Raw genomic sequence first — 22,789 nt, forward strand, 5'->3', positions numbered from 1 at the left:
TTTATCCGATAAGAAGACATGCACATAAACTATAATGGAGACATATTCATAAATCCCTCAATGCGCAACAGAAAACTCACATGACTTTGTCTTAACAGGGAATGTGATTGATAACTGGAATCATCTTCAGGGTTTGGTTGTAATATTTTTAATGAACTGTTAAAACTATCCTCACCGCAAACAGCCGTAACATAGCTAACTGTTTTAGCATGTGGGTTTGAAGTTAGCATGAGTGTAAAGCATCAAATTAAACTAGAGAAATATCTACTTTAGTTTATGCAAGTCAGATGTATCTACAATACAATGATTGTTCGGCAAAATATAATATTGATAACATTTTTTACTTTTCCTCCTGAAAATTCGTTTTTGGTCATAAAACGTAAAATGTTGATCACAGTCACATGATGCGGTGTGTGATATTGATGACATCACCATAGCTCTGAGTGTCAAACTGACCCAGTGTTACAACACCGGTCTCCCCTAAATGTGAAATGAAGCTCTTGGGGTTTGAACATGATCTGCTCTATTCTGAGACCATCACAATCACTAAACCTGACAATGCAAATGAGATTTTCACCTCAAACTCACAGTTTCACTCTTTTACTGGTTCAACGCTCTGAACTGGAGCAGTTTCACTCTTTTACTGGTTCAACGCTCTGAACTGGAGCAGTTTCACTTCTGCTGATGGAGGGATGAGACCGTTATGAAGTTTGAGTGGTAGTTTATATGACTTGTGTGACTTATATAACGTAATGAGACTCTTCACTGGTAGATCACGTGTGACTGGACTAGAGGAGGAAATGTAGATGTTGATCTGATTCAATTCACGATTCATAGGTTTTTATTATTTTCAAGAAAGATTTCTTTCTAATTCACAATGCATTTTGAATTGAAATTCACAGACTAATTCACAGAGTGCAATGCGCTTATAAAATACCTAGGAAAGATATTCCATATTTCATAATTTCAGTAAACTATCCACATATTAAAATAATAGCTGATACATTCAAAGTCTCATATTCAAATAAAATAAAATCATATATCCTAAAACCCCTTAAATGTCTCTGATCGCCCATAAACACTGATCTCAGTAAAACTGCAGTATTTTATCTTGTAAAAATAACAGTGAAGTTTCCACACAATGAAGCGCTTTATTTCAGTGTTGAGCAATAACATCTTTCTGAATGTTTAAGTGTGTTTGACTCGAGACTGAAGTGTTGCTGTGAGAGATCTGTCTTCTGCTCATGTGAGACTCAGACGCATCGCTGGATTCATAATTAATGCGTCCAGAAAACAGTGAATGGTCACAGACAGACTGATTGTGGGACGGTGGAGCGTCTGATCATGTTAAATACGGTTTCTCTCTTTCACTGAATCAGTTCATCTGTGACTCTTGGACATGATGATCTAAACAGCCGCTTTATGGAAGATGATTAATAAACTATTCAAGCAACAACATCTTTATGATTCACTTTACAGTATGAGTGTATGATTAGGAAGAAAAATATTAATGCTTTATAAAAATAGATGAACAACAAAATGAGAATAGATAAACCATAAATTATCTTTCTAATTATCTTCAGTAATATTAATGATTTATATTAATATTAAGTTTATATTAATTATATTATAATTATTAATTATATTAATTGATATTAAGTTCATATTTGTGTTTCTGAAAGTGTTTGAGCAGCTGCAGTTTCAGTTCAGTCACTGTGACTCTGACTGACGGAGGTTTTTGTACGACTCTTTATCACTGTGTGAACACATTTTACAACCATTAGAGTACATAAGAGATGTGCAATGGTAACTCTGACAGTAATAATGTCCAGCATCTTCAGTCTGGACTCCACTGATGGTCAGAGTGAAATCTCTGTTAGATCCACTGCCACTGAATCTAGATGGAGTTCCTGACTCAAGTTTTTTTACAAAACGAATCAGGAGTTTAGGAGCTTCTCCAGGTTTCAGTAAGTACCAGGCTAAACCCTCATCCCCATCACTCCATCTGTACACATCTCTGCTGGTTTTACATTTGATATTCACAGTTCCTCCTGGTTGTTCTGCTGTTATTGAGGGACTCTGAGTGACGGTGATCTGTCCTCTACACTCTGAAACACAACAAGAAGAAAATACACTCAAAACTTTGACAATATACTTGAAGAAATGAATTAATATCAAACTTGTGCTCCACAAACCTTGAGCAAACGCTGTGAGAGTCCAGATGAAGATGATGATGAAGGTCATGTTGATGAAGATTGTTGTGTGTGTCAGTGATGAAGTGTTAAACTCACAGCACTATAAACACTCTCACACACTGAAGATCTGATCAATATGCAAACACACTCCACATCATTTCCCTGAAGACAGAAGAAACACTGTTTTGTCTTTTAGTGTCTTTGCTAATAAACTTCTGTGTATCATTTTCAGAAACAGAAACTCATGATTTACTTCATGTTATTTTGGGTCGATCTTCTCGCTCTAAACACTGTTTTAATGATCAGTTTCATTCAGACTTTGATGCTGAGAGAATTTAATACCTGAGCTGCAGATTTATATCATCCATGATACTGTATAACAGGTCAAAGGTCATCCAATAGAGAATGGTCATCTAAATCTGGCTGAAGATTTCATTATAAAGCAGGTCAATAGAATTAGCAGAGTTTATATCACATGTGTTTGTAAATGTGATGAATGTATTTCGGGACTGATTATGAAACAAAGGATTTCAGCCTTCATTCAATATCAAGTATTTTTAAGATTAATTCTTTGGACTATTTTTTAGATGAAGATTTTGTGGCTCTTTTTTGATCAATCATGTTTGATGTTGAGAAGATCTGCAGTTGAGTCTCACATCTGTGTGTGTGTGTGTGTGTGTGTGTGTGTGTGTGTGTGTGTGTTCATTTGAGTGTGACGGAGGTTTTTGTACGACTCTTTCTCTAGAATGAAACACTGTGGTGGACTTTCGGCGCAGGAACTAAACTGACGATCAGTAAGTCTTTTCTATTCTCTATAAAAATGTTCTCTATAAGAAAATTTTAATTCATTCATTTTATTTTATCTTTAGATTATTTCAGCAAGATATTTCTTAGTGATGATCTTAAAATGCCATGAATGAACCTTAAAAAAACATCTATAAAATGATCTTATTTGTCAACAAGATAATTCATTTATTATAAAAAAATATGTTTTTGAAAAGCAATTTTTCATTTAACTATTTTATTATTTACTTAAGTTTTATATTTTATATTGTTTTTACATGTTATTTTAAATTTTACATTAATAATTTAATTATTATTGGTAACATGTGATTGTATTTTAATGTAGCCTATGGATTGCAGTATTTTATGATATATTCAATTATTTCTTGATATAAATAATTTTGTCTATAATTTAACAATTAAGGGTTTTTAAATGCATTCAAAGTTTAATAATAAAAAAATTTTGTAAGCGTCATCATCAGACAAAGAGATATTTAGTTAATGACCATTTTAAAAATCAACAATTTAAACTATTATATTTGCTGATGATTATGATTGTAAGTGTCTTAACAGTAGAATTTAAAATATATGAAACTTTGCTGAAAATTACGAATGATTTTTTGTATCAAAATTTATTAATATCTTTACAAATCAATATTGAAATTATTATTTAAAATTGATTTGAAAATCTTATAAAGAAATCACAATATAAATTTTCATGTGGACAATGTTTTTAAAAATTAGATTGAGATTAAAATGTTCTGTAACTTCTGAAAAAAAAACAAATGAGTATTTTTTTATTTCATTTTTTATTAAATTGTATAATTTGTATAGCCATTTTAAATGTCATATTTCATTTTACATGAATATTTAAAATCTTATTATTGCTAACATTTAGTTTTCATAACGTTTAGTTTTATATTTCATGTATTGACTAAAGATACTTTAAAATCTATTCAATAATTTCTTCATATATAATTTTGTCTATAATTCTTGGTAATTGTAACTATTAAGGGCTTTTTTAAACGTATGAAACAAAAGTTGTATAATGTGGACAACATAAATATATATTTTTATAATTTTCCTCAGACAAAAAGAAACTCAGTTGAAGAGCATTTTGAAAATTAATAATTTAAACAATTTAAACTATCAAATTTGCCGATGTTTATGATTGTGAGTTTCTTAATAGCAACGACATCACAATATAACCATCAATTTACTTGGACAATGTTTTTCAAACTCATTCTGTGGATAATTTAAAATTTAACTTGTATATTTAAAATCAAATGATCATTCATGAATGTGTGTGTGTGTGTGTGTGTGTGTGTGTGTGTGTCCAGCGGGTCCCTCCGTGTCTCCCTCCGTGTCTCTGCTGTCTCCCTCTTCTCTGCTGATCTCTGGAGACCCCCCCGCTCTGCTCTGCCTGCTCAGCTCTTACTCTCCACAGGGGGCGACGGTGAGCTGGACGCTGGACGGGTCAGAGGTCACCGAGGGGGTTCAAACCAGCGCAGAGAGCGAGCGGGACGGTCTCTACAGTCGCAGCAGCGTCCTGAGCCTCAGCAAAGCACGCTGGGAAGCCGCAGAGCGCTTCGTCTGCAGAGGAACACATGCCGGAGCTGCTCACGAGGCCTCGTTCCTCAAGAGCTCCGAGTGCTGATGTTTCTCCAGTGAAGACCAGCGTATCTGAGCGTCACGTGATTTACAGCTCAATACTGAAGCAGTCTGTCAATGTGCTGCCATTGCTGTTCATTCAATAAAGCTTCATCTGAACGCAAGCGCACATTTGTGTTGGACTGCATCATTGATCAGTGTGTCGTTCCTTCAAAGTCCTGCACTAAAGTTTCAGCCGCTTTTGATTGATTGTAATAGTTGAGAACAGCTGCATTCAGCAGTAAATGTGAAATGAAGCTCTTGGGGTTTGAACATGGTCACTGGAGACGAGCTGCTCTATTCTGAGACCAACACAATCACTAAACCTGACAATGCAAATGAGATTTTCCTCAAACTCACAGTTTCACTCTTTTACTGGTTCATCGCTCTGAACTGGAACAGTTTCACTTCTGCTAAAATGAGTTATGAGTAATAAATTCATTGTAAGCTTGAGATGAAAGAGCTACTTAAAAAAAGGCTCAAGAACATCTTTGTTGGTGATACACAATTACTTTACTGTGTAGTTTAATGTACAAAAACAAAACATATGGCGCAATTATGGTTTGTTTGATTTATATTAGTTTACACACTCAGTTTTCCCTGATTCTGAGCATAGAGTCAAACTCGTCTGTCACAGATCAGATCATAACTGATAAGTCAGTTTTGAACATATGTGTAGTTTCTGTGTTTGTCCTCTGTGTGTCAGTAGTGTGTGTGTGTGAAAGTATTTGAGCAGCTGCAGAAGCATCTCGTTCTCGTTGTAAACCAAATGAACGACAGGTGTTAGTGAACGAATCTGACCAAATTGTAACAGGTTAAAAAGAATCGAGTCACTGAGTGGGAATCAAACCTCCCCTAATCATAGAGTTGAGTTTGTCAATATCTGTTTAGTACCAAAAGTGCACATCACTTGGAGATTTAGGGCGAGATTTCACGATTAAATGGCTTCAGAAGACTGAATATACCGCACGAGTCGTGTTGACTGTTATGATGATGATATTTTTATGATACTTTATTAAGTTTTGAAGAATGACAGCTGTCACTAATCACGTTGCATGGAAAAGGTGCAGCTTGGCGAATAAAGAACAAATGTCGTATTCCACAGAAGAGTGTGAGTAGATCTGCTGTCTCTCTGTTATATTGACATCAGTCTTAGAATATATAAACTCAGTGGCTGTCTGGTTTACTGTTGTTAAATTAAATTAAATAAAACCATAAGTAAAAATAAATAAAACGTGGTAGGAAGCAGCAACATTGGAGTCAAACTTCAAATATGAGTTGGGTTTAATTTGAGAATAACAAAAATAGCATCACAAAACACTGCAATAAATATACAAAGTTTTTTTATTTTATTAAAATCAATAAACTTCTAATATGTTCATTAGGCACGATAACTATATGACTTTTGCCAAGCAGAACATGTTCCTGGATCAACATCTTTTATTTGCTTCTGTACCAAAAGTCGAAATTGAAGTTGTAATTTTGACATTCAATGACACACTAAGTCGAAATTATAACAAAAAGTCAAAATTATGACGTCACGTATATTAAGATTTATTTTTATGTATTTATTTTTTGTGGCAGAAATGGGCTTTCAATAAGAAGCCACACAAATGTTTTTTTGTCATAACCCTAACCCTAAAATCTAACTGTTTATCACAAAGATCTAATATAACAAGGATGTTGATCCAGAAACAGGTCCTTGCTAAAACCACAGAAAGCTACTGAATTAATAAGCCACAGATGTGTTGTGTTTACTAGGCTATATTAGACTATAATTGGTCTCACAAATCACAAAGTTGATAACTGATTAATACTCATGTAGAAATGTAAGTAATGTTTCCAGGTCAGTTAAAATCCTCAAGAGTTTGTATGCATTCAGAGGTATGACAGTATAATCAGGAGATTTAATGTGCATGTATAAAAAGAACAAATTCAAAGTTGCTAAATGACACACAAATGACCTCAGTGTTTAATCTGCACGGTGACCCATTCTCAAATAAAACTACAGTTCATGGGTTTCACGTGCAATCTAGTGTTCTGCATCCCTAATCAGACAGGACGCTTTCCTTGGTGCAATGACACACAGATCAGCATGATATGATTATATATTTCATGAAGGATTGAAGCTGTTCTGAAGGCAAAGGGAATTTAATTTCCCATCCAATACTTTTATCGTATATCATTCACTATCTATCCACTTCTGACATTCCTGCTCTTTTGTGTCTGACTGCCTCTTTCCCTCACTTTCTTCAGCCTCACTAAAACACTCATATCTACAGGCTTGTGCTGACCACGGTTATCCGCGGCCTGCAGTCCTGGACGAGATGATTTATCACTGAGCTCTTCATGACAGAGCCGTAGACTTTCTGCTCTTTCCCTCTCTTGCACATGACATCACTTCCTGTTCGACTTGTTCTTGCACTGTACTCCCCATTGACCTGAGTGTGAGACGGTCCAGACTCATTTACGGTGAGATTTGATGGTCGTGATTCATCTCCACTGGTTTGATCCCTCTGATTCTCATCAGCATCTCCTGATCTGGGCGAGTTAAACTGGATTTCCTCATAAATGCACAGCTCTGGTTTGGATTGGTCAGAGTTGGACGTAAATTGATTGTCAGATGTTGTGATTGGTTGAGCGTCTGGTGGATGATCGGGCATTTCTTTGAGGTCACTGCAGCTTTTCCCATTTGTTTGGCCATTATGTGCCTTTTCGAATGTTGTTTTGGGACTCTGGCTCCGCCCACAGTCTCCTCCCACTGGTTTATCAGGCGTTTGATTGGTTCCCTGGTTTGGTTGTTGATGTTCCTCTGTAGAAAGGGATGCTTGAGGTTTTGCTTCGTGAACATAGACCGGGACTAACTCGCACCGTCGGTTATTTGACAGAAAGCACTCAGATTTCACATTAGCAGAGACTGACAACTTTTGTCGGTCAGAATTTCTGTTCTTTTTATGAGGTTTGTGTGTTTGATTGTTTCCCTGATGTCCCTTAAACACTGTAAGAGTTGAAATATGATTGATGGAGTGGCTTTCTATGACGATGATATCATTGCAAGATGATTGTTGTGCTGTTTTGTCCTTTATTTTACTGTGCACATTTGCGTCATCACATTGTGGCGTTATAGGGTTGGCCGACTCACTGTTGTGGCTTTTATATTTGCGTCTATCACTGCTGTAGCCGTTGCTCAAGTGTACAACAGCAGAATCTGGAAGAGAAGAGAAACATGCATTAAAATGAAATTCTTTGATCATTTACAAATTGTGATTGTGCTACTGCATGAGGCTAATATGCATGTGTATTATTTAGAGTTTTGTGCATTAATTAACCTTCTTAAATTCTATCAAAATAATTTATACCACACAATGCATATGAGCATGCATGTGCGTGACTAGAGTGAATGCAAAACAAATGCTTCATGTAACCTGGTGTGTATTTCTGGACATCTGTCTCTTTTTCACTGGCTGTAATAAGTTTCAAGGGATGAATGTCGTCTATGAAGTGCTCTCTGCCTGCACTAAAAGTAAAAGAAAAAGAGAAATATTTTTCAGAAGAATATAGTGTCAACAAGGATGAGACTGAATGTTTATGAGTGAAAGACAGCAGTAGAATAGAAAAGCTGTTCAGCTAATTTAAAACAAAACTCAGACTGAATTAAACATGTTGTAAAGCTAGAGATTTAAAAACATGTGCAACCTAATACATGCACAACATACAGTGCTCATAGAAATTAAAGATTAAGTGCAATTTTGAAACCATGCATAGTGGAAGCAAAGCATGTATTTGTATCCATGCAAATATATCTTTAAATACTGTCAATATATATATTTTTTCATACTGTAACTGACAGAATTGTTCACGGGTGTAAATATCCGTACCTCTTGCTTCTGTCTCTATCCGTTCGTCTGAGTTTAGTGTGGTGTTTCTGAGAGCTCATGGCAGCGTCGCAGTCAGACTGAGAGTTTGTAAGGCACAAGGCTTCAGGCTCGAGCTGGAACATGCATTCATGCACACATGCATATAATCATCCACATGTATTATGATTGCACTCAGTCATTAGTTTCCCAGCAGGCTGTGGCTTATTTCGACCATCTGACCCTAACCATGTCAATGGCTCTTTCAACATGGTGATCAATCCAGCAACAGTTGAACGACTTTTGGATGTTGTATGGTATGGTGCAGAATTACAATGTAAAATAACTGTTTTCTATTGTAACATTTTAAAATGTAATTTACATCCTGAGATCAAAGCTGAATTTTCAGCATCATCACTCCAGTCTTCAGTGTCACATGATCCTTCAGAAATCACTCTAATATGATGATTTGCCGCTCAAGAAACATTTTTTTATTATTATCAGTGTTGAAAACAGTTCTGCTGCTTATTTTTGGAAATCATAATACGTTATTTAGGATTATTTGATGAATATAAAGTTCAAAAGAACAGCATTTATTTGAAATGGAAACATTTTGTACCATTATAAAAGTCTTTACTGTGACTTTTGATCAGTTTAATGTGTGTATGCTAAATAAAAGTGTTAAATTCTAAACTTTTGAACAGTAGTGTATAATATTACTTGCGAAGAAAAACATTATCATGATTAAAAATGACTTTCATAAATGCTTTAAATAAGATTATGAATGTCTGAACCATTAATTCAATATCATAAGGGGTATACGCAACAGGGACAATTTGTATTTAAATGTGAAATGAAATAGATAATGTCACCTCTGTCTGATGGTGTGTCCAGACCTTTCTGTCAGCCAGTGCCTTCTCTCTGGGAGTTTGAGGCGGTTTCTCTTGCGGTCCGTCGGCCCAGTGTAAGTGTCTGTTCTTGTCGGCTGTCTCATGCATCGTTCTGCTGGGTTTCCTCTGGCTGTTCCTCAGTCCTGACTGCAGGGGGATCTGCTCAGGATAGGGGTCGTCTACAAAAATGCGCTCTGCGATTAGCGACGATGGAAGGGTAGACGTCACGACGCGGGTCAGACGCAGCGGTTCGTGTGGGACGTCGTGTTCAGCGCTCGGCCTGCTGTCATTGGCAGGGCTCTCTTGGGTCCAACTCTTATAACTCTGGTGAATCTTCATGTAGTCCTGCTGCTCTGCTTCAGTCACACACTCCTATTACATCAGATATAAAATATCATGTTTAAACTGACACCGCAGAATGTCAAGCCAACTACACATCTTTTAAATCAAACTTTTTAATGCCAAGAACCCATAAATATGATGATCCCACTGTGAGAGACCCTTTCTTTCTTTCTTTCTTTCTTTCTTTCTTTATGTATATATATGTATGTATGTATCAAAGTTTATATTGTGTGAAAAAAGAGTGGTTTGAAGAGTTTTTTTCAAAATTAGATATTTTTATATCATCATTTGCATGAAATCAAATGAGTAAAATATTATTTAGAAACTATTTGCGATGATATCCACTATTAGAATAATTTAGATGTAAAAACCTATACAGAAACATTTTCAATGCAATACAGTGCAAATGTATTTGTATAGCACTTTAGCACATTACTTCTCAGTCGCTTCTCACACACATGATTTGGCACAGGTTTTACGTCGGATGCCCTCCCTGACACAACCCAGCACTGAGAGTGTTATGCTGCCCTTTTATTTTCTAAAGTTGACATTCATTTTAAGTATTTTGCTCCGATTTTTCATGGACCCCAAGCTCCCCCTTGTGGCCATATAGGGTTCTTTGCAAGTTTTAAAACTTCTGACTTAAATGTTCTTCTCCTGCTTTTAGTAAAAATGTTCTTAGTTTTTTGCTGTTTTTTTTTTTCAAAATATGAGCTTATGTACATTTATGCTCAGAGCATTAATGTAAAATGGCTAAAAGTCTCATTACCATGTTGAGGCCTCCTAACTCGCCCTCAAAATAGGGAACTGGTTTTGGCTGAGGAACTGAAGGATGGAAAGAGAAAACGATTTACATAAACGTGCTTAAATGAATGAACATTGACACAGACCGACGCATTTACTCACCCCCCTGCATCTGTAGACCCAGTAAGGCCATAAAGCGGTTCTTGTTCACCCTCAAACCACACAAGATGTCCTCCATCATCCAGAGCTGCCTCTGCGCCTGAATCTGCTCCTGGGGTTATTTGGATTTAAACTTTTGTGTTTAACCATTTAGAAATCTGTAAGTAGTCATTTAGCAGTCTAAAGTCGCTTACAATATCTTTAAACATGGTTAAACTGTTACAGTATAGGTGTTTCTGTATGTTAATGGTGACACCCAACGAAACGTTAATGGGAACAGAGCATCAGGTGATCTGCTCAAACGTGGCATTACCTGCGGCATCCCGAAGTGGAGGATGTGTTGGAGATGAGAATGGAAAACCGACAGCTCGCTCTCCATCCGTTCATAATCACTCCACAAACTGTCCATCTCCTGATGAAGAGAGGTGTCGCTCGATTATTAATGCATTAATCGGATCTACTAATGTGAGAAACACAGCAAGAAAACAGATGAAAGGCTGCACAATTTGCGGAAAAATCTAATTACGATTATTTTTTTTTTTTCTGATAAAAATTGCAATTGTGAAAAATCAATACTATACCGATGACAAATCACATATTCTGGCTCTGAGTGTAACCAGCTCCTCCTGAAGCAAAGCCTTCTGGGATACTTCCTGCTCTCCAGGTAGTCCATCTTCCCTCACCAGCCATTTGATTTCTAGAGCATGCTCAATGCTTTTCTAAAGAAAGGGACAGAGCAGGCAGGGATATTTGTGTCGTGTTTTTATGCATGCATTATTTGAGTGTGTGTTATCTGTTTGTGTGATAGACCTTATCTGCCTGTAACTGAGCCAGCTGCATAGAGACGGACTGCAGCAGTTTATCACATCCACACAGACGAGTGAGAACCACCTGAAGGACAGGAGGAGGACGACAATGGCTGACAGAAGCTCAACGGGTCAGATCCACAGTTAAGAGGTTTTGTAAGATTCTTCCTAAATGCATTTCTTAAGAAGTTCTCAAATATTTTCTTAATGTTGGAAACATGACAGTGATCCGATTGCAGTAGTATTCGAGTCAACTGTATACTGATACCAATAGCAGTTTTCAAGTCAATAATTACAACAAAAAAATTGTCACCAAGAGTGCATTTCAGAACATTAGCTACATTAAAAAAACAAATGTAATATAATGTATAATGCAAACAATGATCCGTCATGATTATGCTTGCTGTAACATTTTGTTGAATTCGAATTCAGTAACAACTCAACAAAAACTACTTAAATTTTTGTTTTTTTTCAATTACATTATTACGTCATTTTATAATTATGCTTATAGTTTTCTTCCTAAAATATCAAAATCTCTCACTCTCACACGTTCACACACTACAGTGCACTCACATCTGTATCGGTTTCCAGATCTCTGATTGGCTGAATTTCTCTCTCCATGAGGATGTCTGGTTTACCTGTCTGGATCAAAATACAATTAAATCTGATTAGTCATAATTACATCATCAATATGCAATTATATATTTTTCTCTCCAGTGACAGCCATTCAAAAGTAAATGACCTTCTTTTCTTTTTCTTTTTTTTGCAAGCTTCATACATTTTTATAATGAAGATGCTTAACATCTACCAGCTTGAAATAGATTTTTAGATTTGAAATAGACAAGAACAGATTTTTTTTTAAATATCTCAATTTCATTATTACATTAATATAATATTTTAGAGCATGTAATATGCCACACAGAGACCATGTGATAATGTTAAAGAATTGTTCTTTTGAACTGGTTCATTGAAATTTAATGTATTGAATTGTTGAAAAGAACCGATCTGTACAGTATGTGCTGTATTGCATGGAAAATTCACTTTGAAAGGTTCGTAACATCACAGATCACAGATTTGTCTTACCTTGCACATTGCCATGTGTTCAGCCGTGTGGTAGTTGGAAGAGTAGCACACAGAACATGGAAACTCCGGCTGAAAAGGCTGAAACCCAGACAGACAGTTAAAGAAAGTGTGGATTTTGAATATGACCGTATTGGCACATAAGTGTATATTCTTTATTTTCACCTGATCGGGCACATGTCCTCTCTCTGTGTAGATGTATGGTGACAGGGGGGCGCTCGAGCAGTTATCAAAGGGCCAAACGTCCGCTCTGCCCATGGTACTGTGACACGGGGACCCATACTGATCTCTGGGAAATGGAGGCTGCTTGAAGGATGCTTTCGGATGGTGGAAGGAAAGATGTTCCTCATCTGCATTTACCAAACTTGGAGATTGCTCATTCGCTTCAGCCGTGCTGATAGAGAGAAAAAGAGAGCTGATCTTAACGATTTAAGTGGCATTTCTGCACGGATTGTTCTGAAAATCTGTCACGATGTATTGCTTGGATTGCAAAGAGGCTGTTATTGAAGGATGGGACTGACCAAATGGAAGATATTAAAGCATGTTCACTCATCCCACATCTTTACAGATTTAGATTAGTGGTTCTCAACTGGTTTTGCTTAATGGCCTAGATTTTACATTGGATATCAAGTGGTGTCCCAACACAATACCAACCAACCAACCCCCCCCCCCCCCCCCCCCCCCAAAAAATCATTAAAATGAATTACCATGAAGTGCATAGACCCAATAATATGCAATAAGCCTGGTTGCATTTTATGAATTGTATTTTGCATTGTTTTCCTCTAGCCCATCAGACCAGACTTATTTTTAGGTTGCGACCCACCAGTTGAGAAACACCGATCTATGTACATTAATTCTTATGAATACATTAGCAAAAACAGCCTGTTTGATTCAGAAAGAGGTAGAACAAGTCATTTAAAACAAAATTACAATTGTTATGTCACAAGAAACCTTGATGGACCTTAACTAACTTAAAAAATGCTAGAAAAGTTTAAGTTATGGTCCCTTTTATAGCAAGTTAAAGACAATTTACTGAAGGAGAAGCATCTCAGATAATTTACCTGGGTCTGCTCCCATGTCTTCCTCTCAGTTCTGGTGTCTTCATTTTAATTCCCGTCATCTCATGATCCAGTAGAGTCGGTTCTGTCTGCACCCTGGTCAGTTTTGTTGCGGTCTGGCCGTTTCTTTCTGGAAACGGGGTCATGTGCTGGAGCTCCATTGTTTCCGCATTATCTCCCATCTGAGTGAAGTCCTGAAAACTGGCACAGCGTCTAAAGAAGAAAAACAGTACGGTGTATTATAGAATCCATAAAAATGGACCGAGATGGAAAAGAAATTTGAGGTTCACCTGTTGATCATGTCATCAGCCTCCATGCTTGCTGATTGGCTGAGAGCCCTGACCCAGCCCAACATGTCCTCCTGGGTCTCAGCGCTCATGATGTACGGCCGCATCCCCTGATGAACCACCTAAAAGCACATGTTTACAGTGAGAATACAAGATATGTACTGTACTGTTAGGTTTAAGGGGACGTTCACTCTCACCTTGAATGCATATTTGCGGTTCCTGCACTCTCTAGGTGAGCAGTACAGAATCCTGTAGCTGGGAAGAGGAATACTGCCCAGAACAGACTCCTCACGGCTGTCTGGAGGAAGTCATTTCAGGGAATGAGTCTTTTTGAAATGGAAAATGAATGCACTTAGATAATTTATATATTAAACAATAACATGGTTTTACCTTTATAATAATACAGGCAGAAATTAGAGAGGACAAACCATCTTCTTTTCCATAATTTCAGTCCACTGCTATCCTATAGAAAGAGATATTTATGATCACACACACATCTCTGATAAATATAATCTTGATGTATTTAAAATGCAGTTACACTTCTAAGATGACCATGTTTTTAATTTCTGAATCTGTATTTTATGTATTTTTGTGGGCCTTAAAGTAAAAAATGTGTTGGTGGTATAACAAAAAAAGGGAAATGACATCACAAAGACCCCTGCAGACTGTCAAGGTCAGAAAATCTGTAAAAATATCAGATCATTTGATCTTTTAAATGCTTTAAAAATAAATTGTTATTTTAGTATTACTTTTTCTATATAGCTTTAGTCTTTATAGTCTTAGTTAAGGTAATTTTAACTTATTTCTAGTTTTGAGTTTCAAGTTTTTCATCTGATATTTAATTGTATTTTATTTCTGCTTTATTTTAAATTCCCCAAATCACCAAATGTTTTAGTTTACAATAACAACACTGGCTACAATATGTTTTAGTTAAATATATGAAAACAATGTTACATTTACACTCAAATGTATTCAAGGTGCAAGAAAGATATATCAGAGATATCATTATATCAAAGATTTTGTTGAAAAATTGTATACTTTTTTTTTCATACTGTACGAAATCAATTTGAATACAAATTATTTATGTAACGAACTTGGTATTTAAAGCTTACATTTTTGTGGTCAAAATTTACAATATTTATATAATGAACAAGTGCATCATGAATCCATTTTCCAAACCGCGTTTTTGTCTTATCCCGAATCACTACGGTACAACTATAATAAGTGTTTATATTCGGACTATTTTATATTGGTTCGTGTCATACCACAGCGGAGTAGCCCAGTACCTGCGCGACTCATCATAGAGAATTAGGTCCGGCAACAATATTCTTCCGCAAGACGCATGCATGCAGTTTTGTTTATTAACAGGTTAGAGCGCCAAAAGTTACTGACAGCATCTTTAAAGTAAAACCTAAAACATGTTTTAAGATATTTGTTAAGTATTTCTCCGAGATCTTACACCAATGGTTAGTATTGTGCACTAAACGTTACCCTCTTGTACAGCCATCCTCTGATCACCACAGGGCAGTTGGGGTCTCTTTTTGCCGCTTGACATCTCTTTCCAAACGTCTGCACTTTGTCGTGACACTGCACATATATAATCATACAAACTGTGTCATTGGGTTTGAAACATTCTACATGTGTTTGTGTAAAAATGTGATTCACCTTGTCTCTGATTGGCAGAAAGGAGACTGTGGCGCTGCTGGAGGCCTGACTGACTCTGTCCTGATCCTCCATCCTAGAGACAATAGCGATGGACACCGAATGAATCATAAATAAAGATTTGTCAAGCATAAGTCAAGCTGTTCAGGTTAGCCAACTTTGCTGTTAAACCACAATTTTGGATTTAAATGTCACATAGGCCTGGTTCCTGGTTATGGTTTTACGAATATGGGTATATGGTTTTTCGTGTGTAGCTGTTTGTGAATGTAAACGTTCTGCAAAGTTGTAAAGTCGAAAGTCTACGATAAATAAAGTTAGTGTCTCCCAAAAGACAGAATCGACTCTGAACTGCAAACGAGTCGTCTGTAGACCTGCATTACGGTTCTACGTCACTAGATAATACATTTGCATAATGCCCGTCTAGGCTGTATGTTGTCCGCCCACAAACAACTTGACCCATCCTTCATCGCAGGATTTGACTGTCGACTGCATCTCAAATCTCGTGGGAGTTCAACGCGGGATTCACAAAACGCTTGCTCTTGAAAGATGGGTTAGTACTTTATTTGGATCAACTTATTCCTCAGAATCACAACTTGTAATTTTGAGTAATTATTGATGTATACATTTCGAAATGCGTAGTTTTGTGTTTTACATTGTGTAAGTTTCCGGCTAACTCGCATTATTACTGTCTCACTGAAATACTTATGCTAAGCAGCTGTGGGTCAATATTGGTCCAGCGTTCGCTCGCTGGTGTGAGATAAAGGAGGAGGAGGGGTGCCCGACCGAACTTCTAAAGTTTCAGTTACTTTAGGAAAGAGGACAGTCTTTTTTTATTTTTATTTTTTTATTAGAACAAAACTGTGTGGTCCAATAAATGCAGTGCCACATTTAATACCATCTATGTTAGGGCACTGGGCATTGCAAAGATTTTTGAAATCGTGCTTAATATTTTCTAAACAAGTATTTATTTCCAGTTGAATTTTCTGATTTACCTTGCCCCCACCCTCATTGGTTATTTGTCCCCCCTGTGCCCCCCCCCCATTTATAAAATCCTGGAATTGCTCCTGGCTGGTAGGTCACATGATGATAATGACAAAATGGCGGATGTAGCAACTATGGCTCAAGTTAAAGCAACACCATGTAGTTTTTCAACCTTCATAATATATTTCCAAGACCCTTGTGATGGTACATCGACTTACAATAGGTTGAACGACACGTCTGCCATAGCCTGATGGGGTCTGTATCGCTTTTACTGGCACGACGGAACTTCGGGGTTCGGGTAGTAACCCGAGCACAAAAAGAACTACAAAATTCGACTGCTTAACGGCATACCTCATTCCCCCACCCCCCCCCCACCCCCCCCCACCCCCACCCCCATTTCCTCAAATTCGGACGAGAGAGCCCAACTAGTGTTTGTTTGCTGGCTGGTATAGCGTGTGTATGTTGTTGTCATGGCCGAAGCAGCAACGAAACCGAAGAAGGCAAAGGTTTTGTCGGAGAAGACTAGGAAGAGAAAAAGGGAGAGTGACAAAATCAAAGGCCGGACGAGGATCAATATTGGTCCAGCGTTCGCTCGCTGGTGTGAGCTAAAGGAGGAGGAGGGGTGCCCGACCGATGCTGACTTGGCCGTCATGCTGTTGGACTAGTAAGTATATTGCTTGCATACTATCTCTAGTTTTTTTTATTTGTTGTCTGTCTGGCTATGTTACGGAAGCTATCTGGTCCTCCATTTATCTTCATGAATCAAGAAATACTAGTAGAGGAGCGAATTATCAATCTGGTAGCTAGTAAACGCTAACATGCTCGTTTTCGATGGAAAAATAAAACCCATGAAATTATATTCATATGACATGCTGAAATATGCCACTGTACCTGGGATGAAGACATTTCACACGCAACGCAGGCAGTCTGCCCAAGACATGAGAACTCCTTCTGCAGAGTTCGGGGGTATTGGCTTGTCAACAAATGCATGTGTATCCCCTGGTGTAACCATGACAGATTTTACGACAGTAGTAGAAGACAATACTGTTTCCCAACTGTAGGGGGACCCCGAGAGCAAAACTTACATGGTGTTGCTTTAAGGCATGACTGGTGTGTAGTGTGGTGTGAAACATGGTTAATTGTTCAGAGATGCAGCTTCTATTAATCATTTGCCTTGTTTTATCACACTCTAATAGTTGCTGAGTTAATATCTGGCCACAATGAGCCAGTTGCTCAATAAGTTTTGTGAAACATATCTTATCACAATCTTGCACTCATTTATTCTCTTGCTGTTATTGTGTACATAGACCTCATCCATCTGTCCTCTAGTAACTCTGAAAACTACTGCTGTCATCACTGTATAGTGTTGGGAAAGTCCAGTCCATTTTTTTTCTTCTTCATGTCATTCCTTTATGCCCACTGACATTCTTTACTCATTTATCAGAATAACAGAACTATTGTACTGATGGAAACTAGATTTTTACATTTAAAGAAATTTTGAGTTGTGCTTTGCTGTGCAGTACTCAATGCTAGGGTCTTCCTAATGTTTTAAGTGTGTTGCTATGCAGTTGCTGGGTTGTTCTGAGTTTTGCTATGTGGTTACTAGAATGTTCTACGTGACGAGTGTTGCTATGCAGTTGCAGAGGTGTTCTGGGAGGTTTTGAGTGATTTTTCAACGTGGTTGCTGGGATGTTTTGAATGGTTGTTAATGTGTTGCTAAGCAGTTGCTATAGTTGTTTTGAGTGATTGCTAGTGTGTTGCTAAGCAGTTTCTAAGGGTGTTCTGAGTGGTTGTTAGTGTGTTGCTAAGCAGTTGCTAGGGGTGTTCTGAGTGGTTGTTAGTGTGTTGTTATGCAGTTGCTGGGGTCTTGTGAGTGATTGTTAGTGTGTTGTTAAGCAGTTTCTATGGGTCTTTTGAGTGGTTGTAACTTGTTAATGTGTTGCTAAGCAGTTGCTATAGTTGTTTTGAGTGATTGCAAGTGTGTTGCTAAGCAGTTGCTATGGGTGTCCTGAGTGGTTGTTAGTGTGTTGCTATGCAGTTGCTGGGGTGTTGTGAGTGGTTGTTAGTGTGTTGCTAATCAGTTGCTATGGGTGTTTTGAGTGGTTGTAACTTGTTAGTGTGTTGTTATCCAGTTGCTGGGGTGTTTTTTGAGAGGTTGTGAGTGTGTTGGTATGGTAATTCAAAAGACTCTACCCCTAAGTCTCTGATTAATCTTTCTTGCAAGTGAAATCGTAAGCCACACACAGCTTTCCTCAACAAGACACAAGATTTGAGGAATTATTCATATATGAAGCACAAACGCTGCAGGACAACGCACATACTGTTCAGTGCTTAGGGTTAGTGACTTCAATAAGACCCTAACTATAAGCATAAGAAATAGTAATAGTGTTGTTTGACTTGGCAAACAGCAATAATAGAAAAGTACATTCTCGTTCAAAGAACAAAGTAATCACAAGTAAGTCACAACATGTGGTGTTAGTTCAGAAGCTCAATACATGCACAAGTTTCAACTGCACAGATGAAGTACTAACCCAGCTCAAGGATCTCAGCTAGTAAAGTGCTCCAGATATGACCGATATCCTTACAAACTTTATAGAACAGCTCAAGAAGTCTTGCACGTGTCTGTCTTCATGCTATTCTGGGTGCTGCTGACCCTTAACTTAGAGTGACACATAACAGCTGTTTTGCCCTGACTGACCACTGGACGGGTTCACAGAGTACGTGAAAGAGAGAGAGTAGAATTAGAAGAATGAATGATCACAGTTGTTGCTGCTCAGTGCAGCTGATCTACAGGAACTCTGGCAGCAACAGTCAATATAACAGTTGTTGGGGTGTTTTGAGTGGTTGTGAGTGTGTTGCTTGCTATAAACGGTTGCTGGGGTGTTCTGAGTGGTTGTGAGTGTGTCGCTATAAGCGGTTGATGGGGTGTTTTCTAAGATATCGGCCATTAAAAAAACCAATATCGGTCGACCACTAGTTGTGAGTGTGTCGCTATGAGCCAAGTGGTTGCTGGGTTGTTCTGAGTGGTTGTGAGTGTGTTGCTGTAAGTGGTTGTTCTGAGTGGTTGTGAGTGTGTTGCTATATGCGGTTGCTGGGTTGTTCTGAGTGGTTGTGAGTGTGTTGCTATATGCGGTTGCTGGGTTGTTCTGAGTGGTTGTGAGTGTGTTGCTGTAAGTGGTTGCTGGGTTGTTCTGAGTGGTTGTGAGTGTGTTGCTATAATCGGTTGCTGGGTTGTTCTGAGTGGTTGTGAGTGTGTTGCTGTAAGTGGTTGCTGGGTTGTTCTGAGTGGTTGTTGTGAGTGTGTTGCTATATGCGGTTGCTGGGTTGTTCTGAGTGGTTGTGAGTGTCGCTATAAGCGGTTGTTGGGGTGTTCTGAGTGGTTATGAGTGTGTTGCTATATGCGGTTGCTGGGTTGTTCTGAGTGGTTGTGAGTGTGTTGCTATATGCGGTTGCTGGGTTGTTTTGAGTGGTTGTAAGTTTGTTGCTATATGCGGTTGCTGGGGTGTTCTGAGTGGTTGTTGTGAGTGTGTTGCTGTAAGTGGTTGCTGGGTTGTTCTGAGTGGTTGTGAGTGTGTTGCTATATGCGGTTGCTGGGTTGTTCTGAGTGGTTGTGAGTGTGTTGCTAATATGCGGTTGCTGGGGTGTTCTGAGTGGTTGTGAGTGTGTTGCTATATGCGGTTGCTGGGGTGTTCTGAGTGGTTGTGAGTGTGTCGCTATAAACGGTTGCTGGGGTGTTTTGAGTGGTTGTAAGTTTGTTGCTATATGCGGTTGCTGGGGTGTTCTGAGTGGTTGTGAGTGTGTTGCTGTAAGTGGTTGCTGGGGTGTTCTGAGTGGTTGTGAGTGTGTTGCTATATGCGGTTGCTGGGGTTTTCTGAGTGGTTGTGAGTGTGTCGCTATAAGCGGTTGCTGGGGTTTTCTGAGTGGTTGCTTTGTAGTTGCTGGCAACATGTACTTTAACAATGAACAAATTTTTACTGTAGCATTTTTCTTTTTTAATAAATATTTGTACAGTCAAGTAATAATGCAAGAATGTGGATGTGGATGCTGAGTATTCAAGGTGTAGGAGTGTGTGTGAGTGTCTGTAAAATTGTTGCATAATGTCTGTTGTGCAGCACACATACAAATAGAGTCTGTGCAAAACAAAGCATGAACTGTTAGAGGCCTCATGAACGAAACAACAGTCGCTTATTGAGCAATACTCACTGCTGGTCTAGTCATGATGATCACAACATTGTAGCTTGTGTGAACTGTAAAGATAGAGTTCTTTAGAAAGTTTTGTGATAAGGATTATTATTGCACATTAGGCATATAATTTCATAACCAGGGGTTGACAAAACTTTCTTGAAAAAAATGGCAGTTAGGATGAAATTTTTTCTTTTCTTATTTTCTAACTTAAGAATAAAGATAACAATATTTTGTATTAAAATGTTTATCTTTTTTTTAACATTGTTCTAAAGACCGATTTACATTCCCGAAAGAGAATGTTCTTAAAAATCATTGTTAATAACCTCTTAAAGTTTGGATAACCCCCGACTTGTCCTGATGATGTTTAATGAATTTATTGGCATGAATGGCATAAAAACAGTCAACCAGAGTTTATTTGTTGTTTAACATAGTTAATGTTTGTGGAAAGGGTGCGATACCACTGTCAACGTTATTGTAGGTGGTAAAGCTGAAAAGATCTCTCATAGAACGCCTGCAGAAATTAGTTTTCACGATTCTACATTTGCTACCAAATAATTTTTTACTGTCATTTTGTAAGTAAAGAAATCTGATGTTTGTGTTCAGACGGTGTAATTATATGCACGAGTTGCTCGCTATCGTACAGATATAAGCATCAGCTCGGCAGCAAGAGACCAACAACAGTAGCAGTCTTTATAGAAACAGACAGAGGACAGCAAAATGAAAATTGTAAGGCTAATCAGACAAAATATGCATCAAAGTCATTACTGTACACCTGCATTACGTGTGTCTGCACTCACTCGCACATTTGAGTGAATTCAGACAGACACTACTTTTTGTGTCATGGTCAAGTCATGTTGTGAATATGATTAAGAAACTTTTTTTTTTATATTATCAATGTTTAAAACTCAATGTTGTACTGCTTCATATTTTTGTGGAAACAGTGTTGCATGTACTTTCAGGATTCTTTGAGGAATAAAAAGTTCAAAATAACAGCATTTACTTGAAAAATACATCTTTTGTAACATTATAAATGTTTTATGGTCACTTAAGATCATTTTAATGTGTCCCTGCTGAATAAAAATTACGCTGACCTAAAACCTTAACCCACAAAACCTTCATTTATTTATTTAAAATGTTGGGTCACATACGCCAAAAAAAATCTGATTTCTGTTGCCTGTCAGTATAAAGCCATAAAGATTGCCGTACTGTGATAAATAATATTTTCATTAACAGTGTTTAGTACATTGGTTAAAGAAGAAGAAGAACACAAGCACAACAAAACAACTACAAACAAAGGAACCCAGTATCTAGTGTAGTAGATGAAAGAAAATAATAAAGTGATATCTTGTACCTGGTCTGTTTTCGGTACCCGACAGCAACTTCCAGCGTCATGGTGTTTCCAGCATCTCTCCCTCTGAGAAACAAACGCTCAACACAGACCCTGCGGAGGCTCAATCCCTCTTTCATCCCTTTAACACTGAATCCTCTGTTTCTTTTCCCCGCTTCACTCTCAGCTCACACACTCTTTTTCTCTTCTGATGTCTGTAAAGTGACATTTAGCTTCATCTCTGCCAGTAAAGGACTGAAAAATCACAAATCAAATCTATCTAATATCTCAGATTCTTCTCCTGGACAGCAATGAGAAGTACATGGAAACAGAGCAAATGGAGACTTTTTCTAAAGTCTGCTTTTTTTCTAAGAAAAAGATGCTGGTAGATACTTTTTTTTTTTGTTTGCTGGGAGACATTTGTCGTCTCTAGTTTCAGAGGAGATCTCAAAAATGTCTTAAACTAAGTGAATATGATATCTCTATATGCTATGAAATGTATTTGTCATAAAACATGATTGTATTGATCTGGTAAGTCATTATAGGGAAATGCTAGCATTACATAAAAAAATTTAAGATTTTTGGATTAAAATGTATGTGAATATGCAATTTCTGAAATGCTATTTGTCTGTTTTTCATCATTAAAATCAACTTTTAGCTTTTCTGCAGTCCTGTGGTGTTATTCTATAGTGTAAATACAAGTGTACATGCTTCATGTAGTCTCTCATTAAATGAATCCATAACAGTATTCTGCAAATGGAAAACTACATTCAGTAACTGCAAAAC

At 37.6% G+C, this 22,789-nt stretch overlaps 1 protein-coding gene and 1 gene segment (V, D, J or C); one reads left to right on the forward strand and one right to left on the reverse strand.

Moving 5' to 3' along the window:
- The first annotated feature begins 2,814 nt into the window (after positions 1 to 2,814).
- On the forward strand, positions 2,815 to 4,635 carry LOC311284004 (Ig lambda-3 chain C region-like). The segment is given in 2 exons: positions 2,815 to 2,839; positions 4,319 to 4,635.
- Positions 4,319 to 22,143, reverse strand: plekha4 (pleckstrin homology domain containing A4; the record flags this gene model as incomplete). 2 transcript variants are annotated; one of them, XM_084399489.1, is made up of 19 exons in its annotated part: positions 4,319 to 7,836; positions 8,054 to 8,145; positions 8,507 to 8,619; positions 9,355 to 9,744; positions 10,484 to 10,539; positions 10,621 to 10,729; positions 10,931 to 11,029; positions 11,199 to 11,336; positions 11,428 to 11,508; positions 11,997 to 12,065; positions 12,507 to 12,584; positions 12,669 to 12,897; positions 13,565 to 13,774; positions 13,852 to 13,970; positions 14,046 to 14,146; positions 14,239 to 14,311; positions 15,340 to 15,435; positions 15,514 to 15,586; positions 22,028 to 22,143. In XM_084399489.1, the coding sequence occupies 19 exons, from the start codon at positions 22,141 to 22,143 to the stop codon at positions 6,905 to 6,907; spliced, it is 3,174 nt and encodes a 1,057-aa protein (XP_084255615.1). In that variant the 3' UTR covers positions 4,319 to 6,904. The 2 variants fall into 2 exon arrangements, with proteins under 2 accessions (XP_084255615.1, XP_084255614.1); XM_084399488.1 differs by having other exon boundaries at positions 15,340 to 15,586.
- Between the last annotated feature and the right edge of the window lie 646 nt (positions 22,144 to 22,789).

This window comes from Rutilus rutilus (genome assembly GCF_951802725.1).
Source record: "Rutilus rutilus genome assembly, chromosome: 24".
Taxonomy (NCBI): domain Eukaryota; kingdom Metazoa; phylum Chordata; class Actinopteri; order Cypriniformes; family Leuciscidae; genus Rutilus; species Rutilus rutilus.